This window comes from Limulus polyphemus, unplaced genomic scaffold, assembly GCF_000517525.1.
Source record: "Limulus polyphemus unplaced genomic scaffold, Limulus_polyphemus-2.1.2 Scaffold1850, whole genome shotgun sequence".
Taxonomy (NCBI): domain Eukaryota; kingdom Metazoa; phylum Arthropoda; class Merostomata; order Xiphosura; family Limulidae; genus Limulus; species Limulus polyphemus.
Genome location: NW_013667460.1, coordinates 84,554 through 107,486, shown reverse-complemented (window position 1 = coordinate 107,486; position 22,933 = coordinate 84,554). Strand labels below are relative to the sequence as shown.

Sequence of the window (22,933 nt, the reverse complement as noted above, 5' to 3'; positions counted from 1 at the left end):
AAAAAAAGTTAATTTAGGTTTATTCCGACTTTTTTTTGGTGGTTACAAGGTAGATCGAATTGACTGATCCCGTTTTGAGATAGGATAGAAAAAATAACAGATAAACTATAAAGTTTTACTGAAAAAAACGTTTGAAATGCATTTAGGACATTTTAGGGATTACATAATGGAAATTTGAGATTTTTGAGATGACGAAAAGTATTTTTAATTCTAACATGAAAATTAATTTGCACATGGACTATTCAAAACAAATACTGAATATATTAATGGACAAACCTTTATTTTATTTTATTAAAAATATTTCACTAAGAAATATAACTTTTTGTATGCAAAATACTTGTAATATTATCTGAAAGATGCTAAATTTTGTGAAGATATACTCAATATATTGAGTTATAAGTATTAAATTTATAAAAATGTTAAACGAATACAAAAGGTCACATGACTCAGTCAAATTGACCAACCCTGTGTTGGGAGAGTTCAGGGCACCCAGAGTATGAAATGCCAGCAAAGTGAATTGATGGCTGCGAGCCCAATAGAGAAGATCCAAGGTCCAAAAACAAAGATCTCTCGACTGGTTGTCTCCTTGCCTGGTGATATAGGACACTATCATTGAATTGTCCAAGGGGATCATCACTACCTGTCCCTGAACAGCCAGCAAGAAGTGAAGTACAGCTTGCTGAACTGCAAGTAGTTCCAAGATATTGATATGGAGAGTGGATTACGTAAGAGCTCACTGTCTCAAAACCTCCTGAGTGTAAAGATATGCTCCCCAACTGGAATGGGAAGCAGCAAGTTTAGATTGTATGAAGACAGCTGGAATAGGGGTCTTGATAAAATTTAAGACAAAATCCAAAAGTTACAACATTTCTTTTTAGACAAGTTTGAATATACTGATATGGCTAGAGTTCCTTGTCTTGGTCAGAGTGAAAGAGAAAAAGGTTACAGGCAATCCTGAAGATGTAGATGGGTTGTTGCTGTACAAATTGTAGAATAGTTCTATGAAGAATGTTGAAAAAAGTAAGTCTTTGAAACTTTTCCCTATTATTAAAATGCATATTTTTTTTCTCAAGGTGTACATTCATATTGGAATGCAAGTTCTTAAACATAATGACTCATTAATTTCATTTTCATATTAAGCCTGAAGAAGAGCAGTTGCTCAAAATAACACTATATAAAATAAATTTGTTTCTATTCAAATGTTGTACTTCTAGTGATATTATTTTGTGGATTATTTATGCAAGTTGTGACAATAATTGATTAAGCTGAACAAACTTTAACCCTACTGCCAAGGGTATCCTTTAATGTGCATGACACAAGGTTTCACAAGGCATGCACGCGTGCAGTTCCTGGGTAAGGTCATTCAATAGTGTGACGTGAGTTTCACATTCCCCAAATGATTTACAACTTATAATGGTGCAAATAGTAGTTATACATGGTTCAATGGGGCAATCAAAGGACAATAAAACAATAAAATTTAATTATAGATAAATGTATACAGTTACGAGTTTAAAACTACTTAGAATAAACGAATGTAATTTCATGTTACAATATGAAGTCATTCTAGAAAGAAAAAAGGGTAATTTAGATTTATTTAAATTTTTTTTGCTGGTTACAAGGTTGGTCAAATTGACCAACCATGTATAAAATTAGGGTAAAGAAAATAACAGATAAAATATAAAGTTTTACTGAAAACAAACATTTGAAATGTATTTAGAAATTTGAGATTTTTCAGATGAAGAAAAGTATTTTTAATCTTAATATGAAAATCACTTTGCACATGGAGTATTCAAGATAATTACTCAATATATATTCACAGACAAATCTTTTTTTAGTTGATTTAAAATACTTCACTAAAAAATATGACTTTTTGTATGTGAAAGACTTATAATGTTTACTGAAAGGCTGTGAAATTTTGTGAAGCTATACATACTATATTAAATGTTAGTAGTATCAAATCTATAAAGACTATAAATGAGTACAAAGAGGTTACCTAGTCGGTCAAATCGAATGAGCTTGTGTTGAGTGAGTTAATTAATTGAAAATAATAATAAGAAATCATAATGACAATATTTTGATTACTTGGATAGTTGGAATAATAGAAAACAGAAATAACAGAATCATTAATTTCAATTACTTGATTATTTTCATTGCATTAGTCAGTCTTTGTAGGTAATCATTTGTACTGATTAATTAAGTTAATTTCCCAGGTCAAATAAGCAGTACTTCTAAATTAGCCATTACTTTTAAACTTACCTTGACCATGATCTTCATGTCAGACACTAAACAGTCATCTCCTATGTGCACTTTTTCTACACTGACTGTAGAACTACTAAGAATAGTCCGTTTTCCTAATGTACTTGACCTTGACACACTGACCAGACTATTAAGCAAGAGGCAGTCTATAGGTGGATTAGACAGTTCTCCCTTACATGGAAAAAGGATAAAGAATTGTTTAATTCTTATAAACAGTATATATCTATACAGTTGATGATAAAGTGCTTTTAAATCTGTGTTATCCTAATCAACACAGATATCTGTCTTCACTCAAGCCACAAAATCTGAAAGCAACCTTTTCAAACCAGTTTTACTTATCTTTTTCAACTCTTACCAAGAAAGAAACTACAGCTCCATATTACTTTTAAAAACATTAGCAAATACTTCTATAATAACTTTAGAGTGATACAACCTTTTAAGTTAAGATAAATATTCTATTACATTTCATATAATTTTTCACATGGAACTACACTGTACAATTAAAATACAAAGTTCAGTAGTCAAACATCATTTAGAAAATCTGGTTGCTTTTAAAACTAGTTAGAAGAAATGTTCTTATCAATGATATGAATATCATACTTGATTATCAACATAAAAAGCAATGCAAAACCAGTGTTGCAGCATTAGCAAATAGAAATATTGTTAAAATAATTATATGAAAGAGAAAATGTGCTCACTATTTCTTGTCAATGATTTTCATTTGATTAAAATCCTAAACACTGTTACTGCACTTTCTCATAGAAGGTGCATCACCTAGGCATTTTGCTACAATTTAAAAGGACTCCTCATACAATGAATTCAGATAATAAGTGATTTTAAGTTTGTAAAATATAAAAAAGAATGTGTTATTTTAAAATGTTCACTGCTATAGCTTCAGTTCTGTCACATATAAAAATACTATTTTTTATCTTACAGTTTCACATTTCACTTGCATAATCTTTAGAATCTCCTAAATTTTTTGCAAAACTTTGATAACATAAAACTTTGAATTATAACATACATGATAATAATTTCATTAGAATACACTGATAGGAAATTTGTTTAATTAAATTTTGAATTTAATGCAGTAACATGTGCAGAAAGACGTTTAAAAAATTATGTCATGCTCCTATGGTTAAACAATGCATTTCTTGATTTTTTAAGAATTTTTCTACTCATCCAAAAAAATAAGTTTACTAGCAAACCTGTGGGCCCACAGTCAATGTTTACAGTACCACTATAATGCAAATTTAAAGCTTGAACTACTATTTTGCATTTTTTCAGTTTAATTGTTTTGTAACAGGCCCCTGCAATTTTGCTGGGGCAGTATATGAATTTCACTTGTGTCACAATAACTGTAAGATTTTTTTATGTATCCTTGCAAAAAATTGGTAAGATTTTGTTAAAGATTATAAGTATCTTGTACACAAATAATGACATAACTTTAATTTAGTGTTTTTCTTAAAAATATGTTATTTAACTATTGTAGTTATTTGCACTCAAACTATTAATAGTTCGAGTGCAAAGTGATTTTCATTTTAAGTATGAAAATACTTTTCTTTATCTTATAGTTTTCATATTTCATTAGCATAACCCCTGGAGCCTCCTAAGTGAATATCAAAGTTTTTTTAAGGTAGATGTTAATATTATATTTTTCTTTTTTTTTATATCACTAACTCTAGATATTATCATCAACATACAGTGCAATCAACTGATTAATATTAAGAAATAGAAAAAATTTACATAGCTTTTAATTTGTTGTAGAATATCTTATCTCTTTCATGATAGGTCATAGGTGAAAGGCCATGTCATCTCATCTGTTGACTCGCATTCAAAATTTTGTTGAACTACTATTTCATGAATTTATGTCATTACGTTTGGTGTCAAACTGTAGATTGTAATTCAAATTTTAGGACTATACATTACTCAATTTGTTAATTTAAAAGTAAGTATTAAAAAACACAGATAAACATAGATTTTTGTGTGTCACATAGTACATTGAATGCAGCACTGGATCAAATTAGATGTTCGTGAAGTCAAAATACTAAGTCTATAGTTTCATACAAATTAGAACCTCAAATTACAGATATTGAAGGTCTTATCTTTTCTGTTTGCTAAGATATTGCTCACGTAATAAATCAAACCCAGTAGCACCCTGCTCACCATTTTTGGAAATGCTCCCTTATATACACTTACTTCTATATATGACATGAATAACCAATACAAAGCTCAGAATGTCCCCCTAGTGGTTTTCTCAGCCATTCTAACATACCTAATGCCATTTCATTATTTTGAACCAAAATTTCAATGAGGTAGGTTGTGTTTTTAATCTGCTCAAAATTTTATATTTTTTTTAGACTCAAATACAGTTTGGTTACTAACTTTGATAAATTAAAGTAGAATTCTATGGTATTCATGTAGTAAATTATGATTTTTTAGTTATTCAAAAATATATATAAAAACCTAAAAAAAATATTTTGTTTCATATCCTCCACGTGCAAAATTTTTAAAGGCTTGGCAATCTATGTCAAGCAGGAACCGAGTACAAAGGTCGTAACTAGAAGAGATAATTGTTTGTTTTACTTCTTTATTTATTGTTCTATGTTTTAGGAAAAATATGTTTAAGAACTTCTTTCAAAATAGCAATAATCTATATACACATATAATGTATAATAATTGAAATGTGACAGTATTTTACAAAATACTAGTCGACTAAAACACAGCCAAGACAAGATCTTTTGTACAGACCAAAGGTCACCTTTATGTTATTTGATACAGTAACATGAGTGCACATAAGCCGTGTCGTTGTAACTTCTGTATTGTTAGCTAGGCATGGGTGAAAGGTCAATATAATAAGAATGAGATTTAAGTTATTTTGTCTAAACATTTATGTTTTCGTGTTATAATTTGTGTTCATTCTAGAATAAAAGAGGCATAATATGTGTATTTCTTAATTTTCAGTCAAATTTACCAAACCTGTACAGAGATTAAATACTGAAAATAACAGATAAAATATTAAGTTTTTTCTTAAGAAATATTTAATAACTGTCCAGACACTATAATGATTTTGCATGTGAAATTTCAAAATTTCTGATGCATTAAACTATTTTTAATTCTAAAATGAAAATTACTTTGCATGATAGATAGGAAAGATGTGAAAAGAAAAAAGGCATGAGAAAAACATTGCTTTACAAACCTTAAAACTTAATAAAAAAATTAGATATTTCGTGTATGAAAGCATTGTAATGTTTACTGATAAACTGCCAAATTTCATTAACATTCGTTAACTAATTTAAAAGTTATAGCATGAAAACTATAACAAGCACAAAAGGGTTATGAGGTCTGTCCCAGGGACAGAGCCCAGGTTGAAAGTGTTAAAATATCTTCTTTTTGTTATATTTGTAATTTCAGGCCTTTTCCTTTTCACAATTAGTAAATTTTTAATGTTATATTTTCCTTTATTGTTCTTTAGCTTTTATCACTCATCTCAGTGCAAGTCAACAAGTCGTTGAGGCATAATCAGTTTCTTCAGTAAAGGTGTAAAAGCCGTCACAAAATTATCTTCACCAAGTGCAAGATCTTAAGCCTTGAAAACTGATACAAAGTATGATGTATATTTCAAAAATGTTTAAACCTTTCAGTTATGCATTTTAAAACATAAATAATATATAATTAACTAAGATATAAAAGTAAGACCTAAACAAAATTTAACTGTCTCTCTAACTGTAACATAATTAGCTAAGAAAAAACTGTAAGAACTATTAGGGATCAAGTAGCTAACAATATAACAGGCAGTTACATGTACCAGATAATGACAACTGTATGCCACTTTCAAAATAACCATTGTTGATTTATGGTATAAAATGAGTTTTTTCTAATGACTATAAACATGTATATGTAGCCACTACATGTATGTTATAAATCTCAAGCAAAAGCACAGAAGGTGAGTGTGACACCAGTCAGAGGTTGACAAAATTTATTACTTGTTTCTACTCCATTCAGCTATAGGACTTTGGAATTAATGTGTCAATAGGTCAAGTTGTGTACTAAAATCTCTAGACATGCATCTACAAGACTGGCATTATATGAGTCAAGACGTGAAATGTAAAGTTGATATTTTTCAAAGCTTGTGGGATACGTAAGAACACAAAACTGAAGGTTATGTATTTTTTTAAAGATTTCTTTTGAAATAAAACTTAGATGACATAAAATTTTGAATCATAACATACATCATAATGTCAATTTCATTCACATAAATTTATCATAAAGTTCTTTAATTAAAGTTTGAATGTAACTCAGTGACTTACTCAGAAAAGTGTTTGAAGGGGTAACCATCATGAAAGGGTTAATGATCATTGTCACCATAATGCAAGTTAAATTTCTTTAACCAAATAAAGTCATCCAATAAACCAAGCCTTAAAATAAAATATTCAAAACCAGCTCTTATCATTCAAGTATATATACCAAGCCTTCCCTTGAACTCCCTTAAATTAAGTGCACCCAACACATGTGAAGGCAACCCACTCCAAAGACCAACCACCCTGTTAGGAAAAATAAAGCTGCCTTAGCTGAAAATGACTCCTACCCTGCCTAAATTTTAATTTGGTCTTCTAGTCATACCATTCTCACCACTAAGTATGAAAAAATATCATGCATCAACACTATAAATTCCTTAAACAATATTAAACACCCTTTTCTCAAGAGAAAACAATTTCAGAAATCTTAATGTGTCCTCATACAACAACCTTTCTGTCTTAGGTATCTTCCTAGTAACCCTCCTCTGAACCCTTTCAAACAATTCAATGTCCTTCCTAAGGTAAGGACCCCAAGACTAGACACAATACTCTAAAATGTGGCCTAACTAATGACCTACAAAATGAACTTATAACCTATTTAGACCTGTATTGAATATTTCTTCAGATACAATCTAAAATCCTATATGCCCTGCTACTAACAACTGCACACTACTTGGATTGCTTAAAAGACTGTTCAACTAGAGAACCAAGATTCTTTTCTCCCATAACACTATTAAAGTTATTCCCATCAAAACTACACTCATGATTCACCTTAAAATGTCCCACATGCATTACCTTACATTTTCTTTAATTAAAAGCCATCTGCCATTTATTTGCCCAAATAATCTAAATCCTTTTGTAAAGCAGTAATATCCTCCTCATAGTCAGCAACACCCAAAACCTTTATGTTATCAGCAAATTGAAATAACTTATTGACTATTCCTTCAAATGTGTCATTAATGTAAATCAAAAAGGGGCAACAATGTGACAGTTAATCCAGTTTGACTGAACTCCATTTATAACAACCTTTTGCTTTCTTCCATCCAACCAGCTTTCTATACAATGAGTTAACCTATTCCCCACACCACAACAGATTTTTCAATAAGTCTATTATGTGGTACCTTGTCAAATACTCCATGAAACTCCAAATCTACACGTATACCCTCATCTACATAAACAGTAACCTTTTCAAAGAATGCCAAAAAGATTAGTAAGGCAAGATTTTCCCCTAATGAAACATACTGACTATCCAGGCTTAGTGGGTGCAACAAGCTAAGATAAAAAAATTGAATAACATAAATCCTTTTCTGTTGAATTTTATCATTCAGACAGCACATAAATATAAAATAATTTGTTATTTACCAAAAATAAACTATATGCTACGAGATATAAATTCGTCTCAACCACAAAAATTGTTGGCAAAAGTGATAATAACATATCTTATAAATGTAATGGTGATGCATTTTGGAATGTTAGGTCCTTGATCACCAATAAATTTTTGTTAGTTTTTGCCATGTTTTTGAATAATTTATAGCTGGAAGTGGTTACTGCTTCAATCATCAAAATAAAGTATCAAAAGAAATATACTGGTAATTATCAAATGTGTTGAAACTAGATAGATATAGCGGAATATTTTATTCAGTAGCACCTAACAACAATATGTTGGAAATTTTCACAACTAAAAATTGGTAAGTTTCAGGCAATTTTGTTAAGGGTTTCCACTGTGAGAAGAAAAAAGCCATAGGTTATCAGTGGCACTTCTCTGGTAGAGAAAGGATTAACTAGGTAATATATTAGCAACAAATAACTCCAACAATACTATCCAAGTCAAATTTTAATTGTGGATTTAAGACTTTGTCTGGAGTGGGATTTTATTACTTTATGGTTACAATTGTGTATTTCTTTAATTCTTTTCCAAGCAATATGCATTCAAATGTGAACCATAATTATGCAGAATGTTTAATGGAGAAATAATCTCACAATGTTTATGATACAATAAAGAAATGAAGATTAATAAAAGTAAGTATCAGAAATAAACCTACTTCTACATATGAATGAATTCTTCCCATTTGACTGCACTTTCTCAGAATAGCCATATGATCTTCAGCAGTGGAATGTTCAGACCAGTATAGATGTTCAATACCTTCTAGAATCACTGAAACATTTGGTACAGTTTCTATTTATTTATGCCACACGTATACTTGTATTTTATGGACTATACATAATCAGCAGAGTGAATGCTTTAAAACAAGACTGTTATGTCTATGTGTACAAAAAGATGTTTATTTTTAATACTTTATATCTTATCTTACACAAATTTATTTATTCTTATAAAAAAGTTTTCGAAAAGAAAAAAAATTAATTTTAAATTAATCCTATAGGATAAAGTAATTCACAAACTGAACAAGTTTTACAATTAAGAACATTCAATTTATTCAAGCAATCATTCTCCATTAATAGATGACACCACAAATGATTTCAAGTTAAATGTTTTATTAATGATGTTGATATCCAAATCCAGGTACTATGCTTTGTTATTAGTGAAAAGGTCCTTTTTTCCAGAGTAAGTTCTATTGGATAACTTTGTTTGGCAATTAGAGCTTGAAAATTAGTAAAATTTGTTAATCCATTAATTCAACTAATCAATTATTCACATGAGACTTGGATAGTCTGAATAATTTAAAATAGTAAAAATCAGAAATGCTAATTTCAGTTAGTTGATTACTTTGACGAGTTGCAACACTAATCAAATAAGCTAAGCAACCTCAAATTGATAAAAATAATTATAAACTATAATGGCAATATTTTGGTCACTTACATAATTCTAATAACCAAAAACACTGATTTCGATTAGTTGATGATTTTATGCCATACTAATCAATATAATCCATGCTCACAGGCAATCAATTATATTGGTTAATCACCGTCAAAAAACCTTGACAGTTAGGAAAAGATATCATTAATTTATACGTTATAGCAATGTCCTCTTGTGGGCAGGTTTTCTAAAATTATCTGGAGAAAAGAATTCAATGTTCAGTCCACATAATAAGATCAAATAACTTCTTTTACTCCTTTAACATTTCTACATTATACACTGTTGTAGGCCTACATTACAATATTCAAAATTCTCAAACAATACTAAGATGCAGTCACACTTACTTACTTTTTTTGAATATGCTAGAAAACTTTATGTCACATCCTTGATCTTATAATTCCTTCTAGCTAACATTTAAATTACAACATTAAGAATATAACATGTAACAATAAGTACAAACATGACAAATGTGCAAAGCTTTACTATAGTCTTTTTTACCAAGGTTTTTTAATATATGAAAATTTAGGTCTGAATAAATACAAATCTGCAACTGAAATTACCTCCCACAATAGAGTTGCCAACTGTTCTACATTCAGTAGCACAGTCGTACTTAGAAATAAAATGGATGACCCGTTACAGAAAAAGTCCCACTACAAACTTTTCAGGAGTTGGCAACCCTATCCCACAAGTATCCCTTGAATTTGTTTGAATGCATGTTGACTAAAGTGTGTTGTCAAGTGAAAAAACACATAACTTGTAAAAAATCATTTATTGTGAAAAAATGGTAATTCTTAAGGGTAAAGTTATCATAGAAGTATTTGCTTTGACTAACAAAAAGCATTAACCTTCTTCATACAGATGGGTCAAGTGTTCTTATCATGACTTTTTTACAGAGTTACATTAAACAACTTTATTATCAATGAACGTCAATAAACTAAGCATCAAAGCATAGTTTATAAATCAAATGTTAATGTTATATGTTTTAATTTCTTAATTTCATAAAGATATATTTAAATAAAATCCCAATCTTCACTTCTCTGTAACATGCAAGTTTTCTTAGCTCTGAACTGCTACTTTTAAATTTTCTTTCTACCCTATATGATCTTTTTGTCCACAAAGTACAGACTTATACTACAGATAACACTAAGTCACAAAGTAAATTTATAGCCTCCAAGCTTCTTCCTTTACTGAGATCTAAAAAGAAAGTCAGCAAACCCACACGCTACACCCCACTCATCCTGTCTTATAAAAAATGTCAATAATTCCCTACACATTTGCTAATGGAATATTCATATGGAAAAGGAAGATCACATTCTTATCTATAAGTTAGAAGGCTAGTTCATTTAGCCTCCAGATTAAGAAATATTTGGCCTCAGTTTCATTGTCTTTGTAGTGTCCATCTTGATCAGTTAATAAAATTTTTTTAACCTATTTATAACCTAGTTGGAAAAGCCAGTTAAATTACTGTAGTTTTGTAAATTTTATTTTTTGTGTGGTAATGTTTTGTGTTCTAAATTGAATATTTGAAATATGAATTTAAAACGTTTTGGGCCACCAACATTGCTACAAAAGAGTAGGCCTACACTGCTTCATCTGTCAACACCAAAAAGCCCAACTCCAAACATAAACATCAAATTTCTTGTTTTTTATGTATATTTCTTACTTATTGTTATGAAAGTAACTACAAATTAAAAGTTAGAAACTTGTTAAGTTAGATAAGAAAAAATTAAAAAATATATAAAAATTCACATGATACTCAGTATCCTAGCATGTGCACATCACATGGCATGACTGTTATTCAACCATAACTATGATAAATGACTTTCAGCACACTATGAGAAGGTGCAGCTTAAAGCAATAAAATCAAATTAATACAAATTTGAAGAGTCTGTTAGCTTTGGCTGTAACAATAAATAGTATAATTGTTTGTTAAAGTATGCAGTAAATCTAGAAATGAGAAAAAAAAAGGGAAATTTAGATATATTTCAATTTTTCATTTACCCTACATTACTGATTTTGCTACAGTTAATGGTAGGGTAAAGAAAATAACAGACAGAATATAAAGTTTTAGTGAAAAACTATTAGTTATTAAGGAAGTTCTAGAAGTCATGCAAATTAAATACAAAACTGTAAAACAAAAGAAAGTACTTTTATTCTAAAGATGAAAATCACTTTGCATTCAGACTAGTCAGAGTCTGATTGACTCATTAAATTAATAGAAAAATCTTTAGTAAAAATACTTTATTTAAAATTCTAATTTTTCACATAAACATACTAAAAAGTTACCAACTTTCATGAAGACACACTTATAATACGGTAGACAATGCAAGTTATAGCTAAATCACCAGAATTGTTAAACTATTTTGAATCTCACTTCCACATTCTTACCTACTCACTTAGACTGTACATGTCATTTTGACTGAAACAAAAAACATTCTTAAAAAGAGTCAACTCTGTTTTAACAGGCTTAAGTTTTAAGTAATAAGTACCAAATATCACATAACCCTAATAGACCAAACTAGTCAAATTCTCCCAGTCATAAAGATTTTGCACTTCCCCACCAATCTTATAAAGATTCTGTTTCTTAATCAATGTCTTACAAGACAACTTATTGAAGGCTTTCTGAAAGTCAACACATAAAAATCATGTGCACTTTTACCCAGCAAAAATGTGTGTAAATGGTGTGTAACATCCATTGTTGTATAAGCTTACTGAATACCATGTGTAAACTACTGAAATGTGTAGAATGAGCACACTAAACTTATATCGTAAGTTTAAACAGAATATAGGTACAGTATCATAAAATATATTGTGCAAAATGTATTGAGATGTGTAAAATTTTTAAAAACTCAGTGTACAATGAATGAGCTTTTGGTTACAGGTCATATAATATTTTTGTGAGTAAACATAACATATACAGCTATTAGCATTTTAATTCCACCTGCAATAAAAGTGTTTGTTAAAAACCAGTTATCTTTATTGGAAAATAAATAAAAGTAATGAATTGATTCTGCTGATACATTTTACCGATTGTTTATTTGTTTTTGAATTTTGCACAAAGTTACTCAAGAGCTATAAGCACTTGCAATCCCTAATTTAGCAGTGGTAGACAATAGGGGAGACAGCTAGTCTACACCATCCACCAACTCTTGGGCTACTTTTTTACCAATGGATATTGGGATTGACCATCATATTATAATGCCTCTATGGCTGAGAGGGCTATCATGTTTGGTGATGGGGATTCAAACCTGTAATCCATAGATTGCGAGTCTATTGCTCTAACAACCATGCCATGCCAGGCCTAGTGAGAAGTTTTAAATTATTATAAGGTTTATTTATGGATAATACACATTTCAGAAAATCAAAGTATAAAATGTATTTTTTTTCTCCCTTCTATAATATGCTGTGCAGGTTCCAAGAGAATGGAATTTACTAGTTGATTAGCATTTCAACTATATATAAAACATCAGTATTACAAATGTTAAACTAAATGATTTAAAACCAAAACTACTCTACAAAGTATAATTATTATTTCCAACAATTTCTTAAGTGGTTACAACCTTCATATTAAATCCAGACATAAATTCTGAAAAAGGGTCTTTATTAGCAATAAATTGTCAAATCATTCATTTCATTTTGAGTAATGCAAACTAAAACATGTAACAACACCAAAAAACCCTGCACGAGTTAAGAGGATTTCTTGGAATGAACTCTTACCATTGTAAACTTTGTAAAATTATTTTCTCTGACATAGATCTTCATCTACACAAATTACTTGAAAAACCAAATAAATTTTGTTCAACTCCTGAACAAACATTCAACAAACTAAAGAAAGAATTGACAACTACTCCTGTATTAGCATACACAACTCTTGAAAATTCACTCATTTCACATAAAGATGCCACTGATTTTGCAGTGGGAGCAATGTTGTCATAAATACAACACAGAAAGGAAAGTGTTCTGAAATTGTTTTCTCTGGATAAAAGGGTGTATAATATTGTTAAAGGAATTTATAGTGTTGATGCATCATCTTTTTTCATATTTAATGGTGAGAATGATAGGACTTGGAGACAAAAATGCAAATTTAGGCAGGGTAGGAGTCATCTTCAGCTAAGACAATTTTATTTTTCTAAACAGGGTGGTTGCCCTTTGGAACAGGTTGCCTTCAGATGTTGTGGAGGCAGTAAACTTAAGTGAGTGTAAGAGAAAGTGTGATAACTATATGAATGATGAGTGCTTGCTTTTCGTTTTTTTTTAATGGCTTTTGTTTATTTTAGAGGATGGGACAACCTAAATGGACCAATAGGTCTCTTGTTTTCCCTAAACATTATGTTATGTTAACATGGCTAAAGATATAAATTAAGCTTAGCTTGTACAAAGCAAAAAGACTAACTAGTTTTCCAGTAGGCCTATACTTTTGCAGTACTATAAGTATCAGTGTTGCTATTACACAGGTATTAGTAAAACAAGGACTTGCTAAAATCTGACTAACATGAATCCAAAGCCCCATACATAAGAACTAAAGACTTTAATCTCATCACACAAACCAGAGTTTGGAAAGAAGTCTAAATGGAGTAAGAACTGCATTTTTAGTGACATGCTAGACCCCATTTTCCTGTAGTTCTCGAGCATATCATCAATCACCACACCATACTTTTCATCTCTATGATTTCCTAAGAAATTTCTGACCAGTTTAAATGATTCCCAGGCAGCAAGTTCTTTCTGATTGAGTACTGTTTCAAAACCATCATCCATCAGCACTTCCTGAATCTGTGGCCTGACAAAGATGCCTCCTTTCATTTTTGCTTCACTGGTTTTTGGAAACTTGTCAGACAGATATCTGAAACCATTACCAACTTGGTTCATTCCTTTTACAAAATTATTCATGGGTCCCAGTTTAATATGAAGTGAGAGCAGAAACACATTTTGATATTCTGTTTCCCTGGCATGTAATTCTCTCTCAATGGCCATTTTTCTTTTTGAAATGATTTCTATCATCTTGGCTGTCCCAGAGACACAAAGAGCAATAATTTTATCAAAAACGTATGCCTTTTACCCATTTACCTATCCAAGTAAACTTAATTTCACAGGATAAATCTATTTTACTGAGTTGATTGCATGGTATTTCACATAGTGGTGATAAAATATTGAGATATTACTATAACTCAAAATCTAAAGATGATGAACAAATTCTGACTACAGTTTTGAAATCAGCACCACAAAATTACCCCAAATCACCGAGTTTTCTCCAGTAGTAAATTATTTGTTGTCCATTGAGCTATCAGTAGGCCTAATGTAATCTATTTTGTGATAAGAATATATAAAAAAGTCATATATAGTCTCGCTCCTATTAGTTGGAAACAGACTTAATAGAGAGAATTTTATGAAACATTATATTAGAAAAATTTAGTAAAACTTCTTTTTCAACTAATAAAAAACTAAATTCCAGTGCTTAGGGGGCCCACGAGCAATGCATAATTGTTGATGGAGGATGAATGTAAAATAGATGATGTTAACATATTAGAAGAAATAAAATACGAGACAATTTTGCTGTTATTGAACAGCAATAAGATATAGCCAGGTAAGGCTTCTTAGGTTTTACTGATAAATTAACAAATTTATGTGAAAGATAAAATTTTCATATAATTGGAAATAAGTAGAACCACCACAAACTTTGCAGTTCATGGTTATTTCATTTATATATAATTATGTGCACTATACTCCAGTCACCATTACATAGTTTAAAAAATGGTTGGAATAAAGCTTGCAGATATTTTAAGATAATACTATTAGATAAAATACTGATATTTGTAAGTGAGCTTGTTGGTGTCTGTTTTATTATTATGCTAATATTCCATAAACAATAAGTCTTAAGCCAAAGCAGAGTATGTTATTGTTTATATATATATATATATATATTATTGACACTTATGAAGAATTTTCATTCAGTTTGTTCACTTGCAGTTTCTTTTTGTGAATAATATTTTTTATGGGCAAAACAAGCTCATTAACATCTCATTAAAAATTGTTGCTTTTAGAGAAGAAAGCGTTTAAGTTAAACTGTAATGTACATTAATAACCTTTTTATTACTTTATGATAATTAATGATAAATGTAATTTTTTATTTTCAAGAAATCAACAATTCACAGTTGGATATTTCTTCAACATTACTGATTTTGGAACCTGTCAGGTAACTGCTGCAGAGTTCAGTTGCATGTTTTGAGAGATAAAGGAAAAACTGAGTATTGAAGTAAGAATGTACATAATTACATTTGATAGAAATTGTTGTTTTTCAAGTTTTGTCTTTAACAATCTCAATGAAAACAAATTGAAACTCTTGTTTTATTGGCTAAGTTTAAGTTTTGAATAAGTTGAAAACTAAAACGACTTATACTTTCAAGTTGTTAAAATTATCATATATGAAACAAAACTTAGATTCACTATTATGGCACAACACATATGGATACAAGTTTTGACACTTCACATGTCTTCTTCAGTCCAACGTTTGTTTGTGAAAGTGTCAATAATTTTGTCCATATAAATTTGCTGTTATTCCATAATAGTGGATCTAAAAATTTAGATTACATGATATTGTGTATTTACCCACTATCATATTCACTTTTTAATATGCATGAAAATGTTGTTACCTATACAATCTTTAAGAGTTGTGCATATAAACTGATAACTTTTTGTTAGTGAATATCAGTTTCCAGTCAATAAGCTTTCTTGCCACTTGGGAAGCAACAAAGACAAAAAAACAACAAAAACATTGATTTGGTCATTAAAATCTGAACTGACTGTCTTGTGAAAGATTTATCAGAAGGCAACATGTCAAAGTAAGTTAAATTATGTAGTTTAAGTGTGGAATCTTTAGTGTTTTCAGTTTGTTGAGGCTTCTTTGATATTATAACCAAAGATACCATGTCTAAACATTGAAACACAATGCCAGAAGGTACTGCCATTCTTTGTTTTGTCAGTTTTCAAAAACACAACCTCATCAGTGATTCCTCAGGTAAGTTCACCAATGTAAAAAATGTGTCTGTTGATATCAAGTATACAATTTATATTTTGTTTGTTTTGGATATTTTTTTACAACTGACATGAATAGTAGAAATTTTTTTATATATTGTACATTATTATTGGTTTATGAACTTATAAAAAATATGTACTATCCTATAAAAAAGATTTGTAACTGTGTTCTTTTGTATGCATTCTGTGAATAAATAATATTAATATCAAGAGTATATTAGACAGTGTTGATGGTAATTATAAATATTACTCAATTATAGTAAATGCCAATTTCATATTCTTCAGTTAGTAGTATCATGCCATTACTGTGTCCCCAGTATGGAAAATTCACTAGTTCAGTAAAGCAGAGGCATAAAAAAACACATTTTTTTGTGCTTATCATTATGTGGAGCTTCATTCCAAGATAAATATTTAGTTTAAACTTAATGATGAGGAATCCACTTATAGAAAATAAAGTTTGGAGATGGCTTGCAGGTAAACTTTCTTACAACAGTATGAAAAATTGTACTTCTCAAAACAAAAAGTATACATTGAATTGTGTATAGAATATGTCATAATTTCCAGTGCACCCTAAATACCTTCACATTTTGGAGCTTTATAGAAGTGATAATTTGTGCATATTATACACTGCTTGAACAATCTTTTCAATTTTTGCAAGTATTGAAAATATAAATGTTTTATTACTTCTATTAAAATTTCTGACAATGGCTATGGACTTGTATTTCATTCTGTAATTACGTTTTGATACAAATTTTGTTAAGATATATTGAATCTTACTTCAAGATGTAACCCACATTTAGGTAATTAGTTTAACAGTTTGTGTATACTTAAATATTAACCTCTTCTAAACTACAAGATACAAACTAATTACTTGACATATACAGTAATATTGCCTTCAATTTACACTTTATCCTTATTTGAATATCTTTGTGGTAATTTCAATCATATGGTGTTGCACGTGCACAATCCGCAACCTTTGTTTTCCCAGTCTGTTCCATTAAGAATCAACATTTTTTTTCAGTTTTCAATACTTACTCTCCTTTACTTCATCTATATATGTGGTGATTGGTCAAGATCAATGGAAGTGTAACATGGTATACAATGAAATAAATTTGCATCAAAACAAAGTGATCTGTTTTTATATTTTCTTATTTTTAGGCCAATCAATATATAATTCTATGATAACATATCTATCAGCTTCATATTTACTTAAATATATATTCAAATATATTGTTTTTCTGAAATCCACATTTCTAAAACAATCATGCAATTTTTAAATCACCAGAAATTCTAGAATTTCAACAGTTGATATGTTTTCTCCTAATTTTAACTATCAAGATGATGCTTTTGTTTCTCTAGTATCAAAGATGTTTGGTGAACAAGACATATTTGAGGTGTTCCAGATAGGAATATACATGGTTGGTTTGCCTAAATGGAAAGACTAGGAAACTCTCATTTTATCAGAAGATACTCTGATTCTATCATTCACTTCTTTATAAAAGTATAAAGCATACAAAGTAGTTAAGATAAAAGTGTAAAATTCTTAATATGATAGATAAATTCCATAAAGACATCATTAAATTAAATTTATCTTTTCATTATATTTATGTGTTTTAATTTTTTTCAGAGTGGTGAGAATCTTGAATTTAATCAGTGTGGAGCTCCAAAATTATTTTCTTTGGTGTATGTTTATGGTCCTTCGAGTAACTTCATTATTGTAGCAGGTGCAGCAATTGTTCTTGGAGAGATACCAGAACCAGTTTGGCACTTATCTTGTATTTTGAGGGCTTTCTTATGCTTTTTTCTGGGGGATCCTTGGCAATTGAAAAACTCACTAAAATGCCTTAAAGGAAATGCTTGTAAAAAAAATCAATAAAAATACTTTGCCTAGAGTTCAACCTGTTGCTTCATTGCTAAATACATGTTCAAATATTGCTGTTTGTTGAATTACAAGAAATAAACTGAATACTTTGTCCTGGATAATACTTCTGAAATAAAAAATTCACCCTACATTTTAGCTCTCTGCTTCTACTGAAATACATATGTGAACACTTTTCAATACATAAGCATGATAAAAATATTGAATGTCTGCAGTTTCAACTGATAGTGTCTAAGTGTATAACAGTGATTTTACATAATGACAGAATACATAATCTTCTACAAATAACTGTGGAAGTAAGCTGACATAAAATTTTGTATTAAGTGACACAAACAATCTATGTAATTTAACACAAACTTGAAATGTAAGGTAACATACACATACATACTGTATAACCTTACATGAACTTTCAATTCATAGCAGCTTGATTCCACATTTTTTTTAAGGTTAAACAGAATTTTCTTTTTACAGTGAAGGTAAACATCATCAACCTGAGAATTCTTTCACTATAGAAAGGTGAATGTCCTATCACCAAACACGAATAAACAGGTAAGACATAAGACACAGAAACTTTTCTAACACAATGCAAATAATTAATATATATAAGGCTACACATTAATGGTAGCCAACTAGAAAATTACTGGTTAGCATTGCAGTTTTGTTACTAGAACTTAGAAGTCATAAGAAAACAATTACTGGTATACATTTCAAAACAAAAATTCTTAATTTCAAGTATTAATACACCCATGATACATGCATTTCAGTCATTTATCTTGCATTATTAGTACATATGGTTACTATAATTGTGACTGACTTGCCTATGTCATGCCAGTTTTGTAATCTCCATTTGAGCAGCATGGCTTAGTTTGGTTGTTTAGCACAAAGCAACTTGGTTATCTGCACCTAACAATCAGTAAAAATGTAAAAGTAAAATTCTATAAGATGTAAAAATAAATCAAGTTAATACTATACAATGTCCAAATGACTCAAAGAGAATTAAAAAGGCCAATGGCTCATAAAAAGTTCAAAACAGAAGTTGGACAATGTCACCATCACCAATGACACTGTCCAACATCAGGGGTAAACTGATAGAAAATACATGTCTAAAATGGTGCCGCCACTCACGGTTGTAATAACAGCATGACAGTAAAACATGGGCTATTGTGACTTGAGTGTCACAAAGGAGGATCAGTCCCAGATAAAAGAAAACAATGAGTTAAAAAACTGTGACTAATGCATAGCCTAGCCAGGACAACTTCCTTCTTCCATTGCTTATGGAAACAAGATGGCCAAAGAACAGAAGGTTTGATCTGGAAAAGCTTGTTATGACATTGCTCACACCAAGTCAACTTCCAGCTGTCATGAAGCTGAGCCTTCAATACAGGAACGTAGTCCATATATGGGAGAGGCATGGCTGTAATGGCACCAGAGTAGACAGACTTGGCTGTGGTGTCAGCGAGCTCATTCCCGTGAATACCAGTGTCAAGGTATCCAGAAAAACTGGATACTAATGGAAGATAAGAGAAAAATGGGCCAGCCATTGCTGAATATTGAGAAGAATAGGGTGAAAACTAGCATTAAGCGATTGTAGGACCAGAAGAGAGCTAAGAGAGTCAGTGTAAATAATACAATCAGTGTACTGCATAGCTTCTACATGATCCAGGGCAAGAGAAATGGTATACAATCAGCAGTGAACACAGAAACTGTAGAGAGGATCCTGCAAGCAATTACCGAGTCACAGCAAACCATGGCAGAGCCTACAGAGTCACCTGATTTTGAACCATCCATGTAAACGGGAATAGAAAGATGGGTCAAAAGATATTCAGTATACAGAGGATGGTACTTCCAATCAGGAGTATCCACCTTATTAAGATGACTCAAGAAAAGGTCACATTTAGGGATAGTAATAAGCCATGGTGGAATGGGCAGATCATTGGGAACAGCAACATCATCCTATGCCAGACCCAATTCAGCCAGTGGCGTCTGGATACGAAGGCGAAAAGAAGGAATTGCAGACTGTCTCTTCTGAAAGAGCATGACCCACCAAAGAAGAAAGACCCAACCCCAGGTGGGATGCTGTGGTGAAGATCGAACCTTGGTAGCATACTGTAGAGAAAGTTGCAAACAGTGGAGATGAAGAGGAGGTTTGTGAGAGTCGGTGTACAAACTCTGGACTGGAGAAGTGCGAAAAGCCCTTGTACTGAGCTGAAGCCCCAGATGGCGAATGAGATCCAGTATCTTCAAGGACATGGTCCTGGTAGAACCATAGACCAGAGACCCATAGTCCAGTTTGGATTGAATGAGGGCAAGATAGATCTTGAGCACAGAACACTGATCCGCTCCCCAAGAGTTGGAAGAGAGGAGACGAAGGATGTTCAGTGCCCTTGTACACTTGACACATTGCTGCTTTATGTGAGGAATGAAAGTAAGCTTACAGTCAAAGATTAGCCCTAAGAATTTTGTCTCAGGAACCACTGAAAGAACAACATCACCAAGACAGAGCTCAGGATCGGGGTGTAGGCCCTACTGGTGGCAAAAATGCAGGCAAACGGTTTTGGAAAACGAAAAGGTAAAACCATTTGCTGCAGTCCACATCAAAAATCAATTGAGGGCAGTCTGAAGCTGCTGCTCAATAAACCTCATGTTCAACAACTGACACGATATGTGGAAGTCATTGACATATAGCCCGTTTGCAACAGTAGGAAGAAGTTGTGTAGTTATAGCATTAATCTTGATACTGAAAAGTGTGACACAGCCCTGAGGGACTTCAAGTTCCTGTGTTACAGAATGAGAAAGAGTTGAACCCACACAGACTCAAAATCACCTGTCCAGTAAAATGTTCTGAATAAAAGTGGGTAAATGGCCACGCAACCCATATAAGTGGAGGCCCCAGCAAAATGCCATACTTCCATGTAGTGTCATAAACCTTCTCAAAGTCAAAGAACACAGAGACAAGATGTTCTCTCTTGAGGAAGGCTTCCCTGATCGAGGTTTCAAGTCAAATCAGGTGGTCCATGGTGGAGAGCTGTCAACAGAACTCACACTGGGTGGGCAAGAGGAGGTTGTTTGATTCAAGGAACAAGACGAACATTAACCATACAAGCTTTAAAACCTTACAGAGATAGCTAGTCAAAGTAATTGGACAATAATTAGAAGGAATCTTGGGATCCTTCCCAAGCTTAGAGAAAGGAAGGACAATAGCCTGGCACCAAACATCAGGAAAAATGTTCTCCCGCCATATGCAGTTAAAAACAGCCAGAAGAATAGCAAGAGAGGCAGGAGAGAGATGGTACAGCATCTCATAGTGAACATCATCAGGTCCGATTAACGAAGGGCATGTTTGAGTTCCACTAGTGTAAGGGAGCGATTATAGTCATATAGACGATCAGCCCAAAAGGAAAGAGGTGATCACTCTGCCCGAGACTTGATGGTCAGGAAGGCAGGGGAAGAAACAGAAGTGCTAGATGCACAAGAAATGTTCTCACCGGGAGTATCGGTGATGTTCTGTACATCAGCACTTTCCTGGCCAATGGAGAGCAAGATGGAAAGGGGGATGGGAAGAGTACGTCTCTCCAGGAAACAGGTAGAGAGAATAAACATTTATGGTACAACCCAAAGAAACATAGATGGCTACAGCCTTCAAGGGTGTATCGAGTAGCACAGACAGGGTGAGCACGTATTGCTCAACCAGCAGTGCCACCCCTCCATGCACCCGCACATCACACAACCTGTCATTCCAGTATAAGGAAAATTTTCGAAAGGTGATTTTATCAGCAGCTTTCAGGAATAATTTGTGTAAGGAAAGACAAACAGGATGATAGGAATCGATCAAGGCCCTATTGTCATTTAGATGAGAACAAAAACCTCGACAGTTCTACTCGTATTAACTACTTTAAATGTGTCTTAGAGCTTATATACTAGATGTAGTAGCTAGCCAATACATTTCTGTTAGTAATTAATAGAAGGAAAAAAACTTACAAAAAACAGTTCTCTGGCTTTTCCCTGACTGTATACATCCTGATTATATTTTATTAATACCAAGTCAAATTTGAAGTTTTGAGCTGAGATACATTTATAGACCCTCTTACTCGTAACTCTTTCAAACCAGACTCGATCTCATAACCATTTTGTACTTGTTATAGTTTTCATGCTGTAACTTTTAAATCAGTAAGCAAATGTTAACAAAATTTGGCAGTTTATCAGTAAACATTACAATGCTTTCATATGCAAAATACCTAATTTTTTATTAAGTCTTGATTTAAAATAAAGAAATGACACTAGGTACATTAGAAAGACTTAGAAATCCACTAGGGGACATTCTGAGCTTCTGATTGGTTATCCATGTAATACATAGAAATAAGTGTTTATTAGGGAGCATTTCTAAAAATGAAAGGAGATGTGTGGGGTGCCACTGTGTTTGATTTATTATGTGTGCAATATCTTAGCAAATAGAAAAGATAAGAACTTCTTATTTTATATTATAGCTTGTCAATATCTGTAATTTGAGTTTCTAATTCATATGACACTACAGACTTAGTATTTTGACTTCACAAACATCTAATCTGAACCAGTGCTACATTCAACATACCACGTGACACACAAAAATCTATGTTTATCTGTGTTTTTTGATACATTTACTTTTAAATTAACAAACTGTGT

The 22,933-nt window shown here is 31.5% G+C and overlaps 1 protein-coding gene across 1 annotated transcript in view; it reads right to left on the bottom strand.

The window, feature by feature from the left end:
• The window catches only part of LOC106465152 (L-fucose kinase-like), a gene marked incomplete at its 3' end in the record, with an annotated part of 210,195 nt that overhangs the window by 121,688 nt on the left and 65,574 nt on the right, over window positions 1-22,933 (bottom strand). Inside the window, exons 11-12 of the mRNA XM_022392980.1 lie at window positions 8,594-8,706; window positions 2,257-2,427 (exon numbers count right to left, since the gene is read on the bottom strand). Coding sequence (XP_022248688.1) covers window positions 2,257-2,427; window positions 8,594-8,706 — 284 coding nt within the window. The remainder of the gene's footprint in view (window positions 1-2,256; window positions 2,428-8,593; window positions 8,707-22,933) is intronic.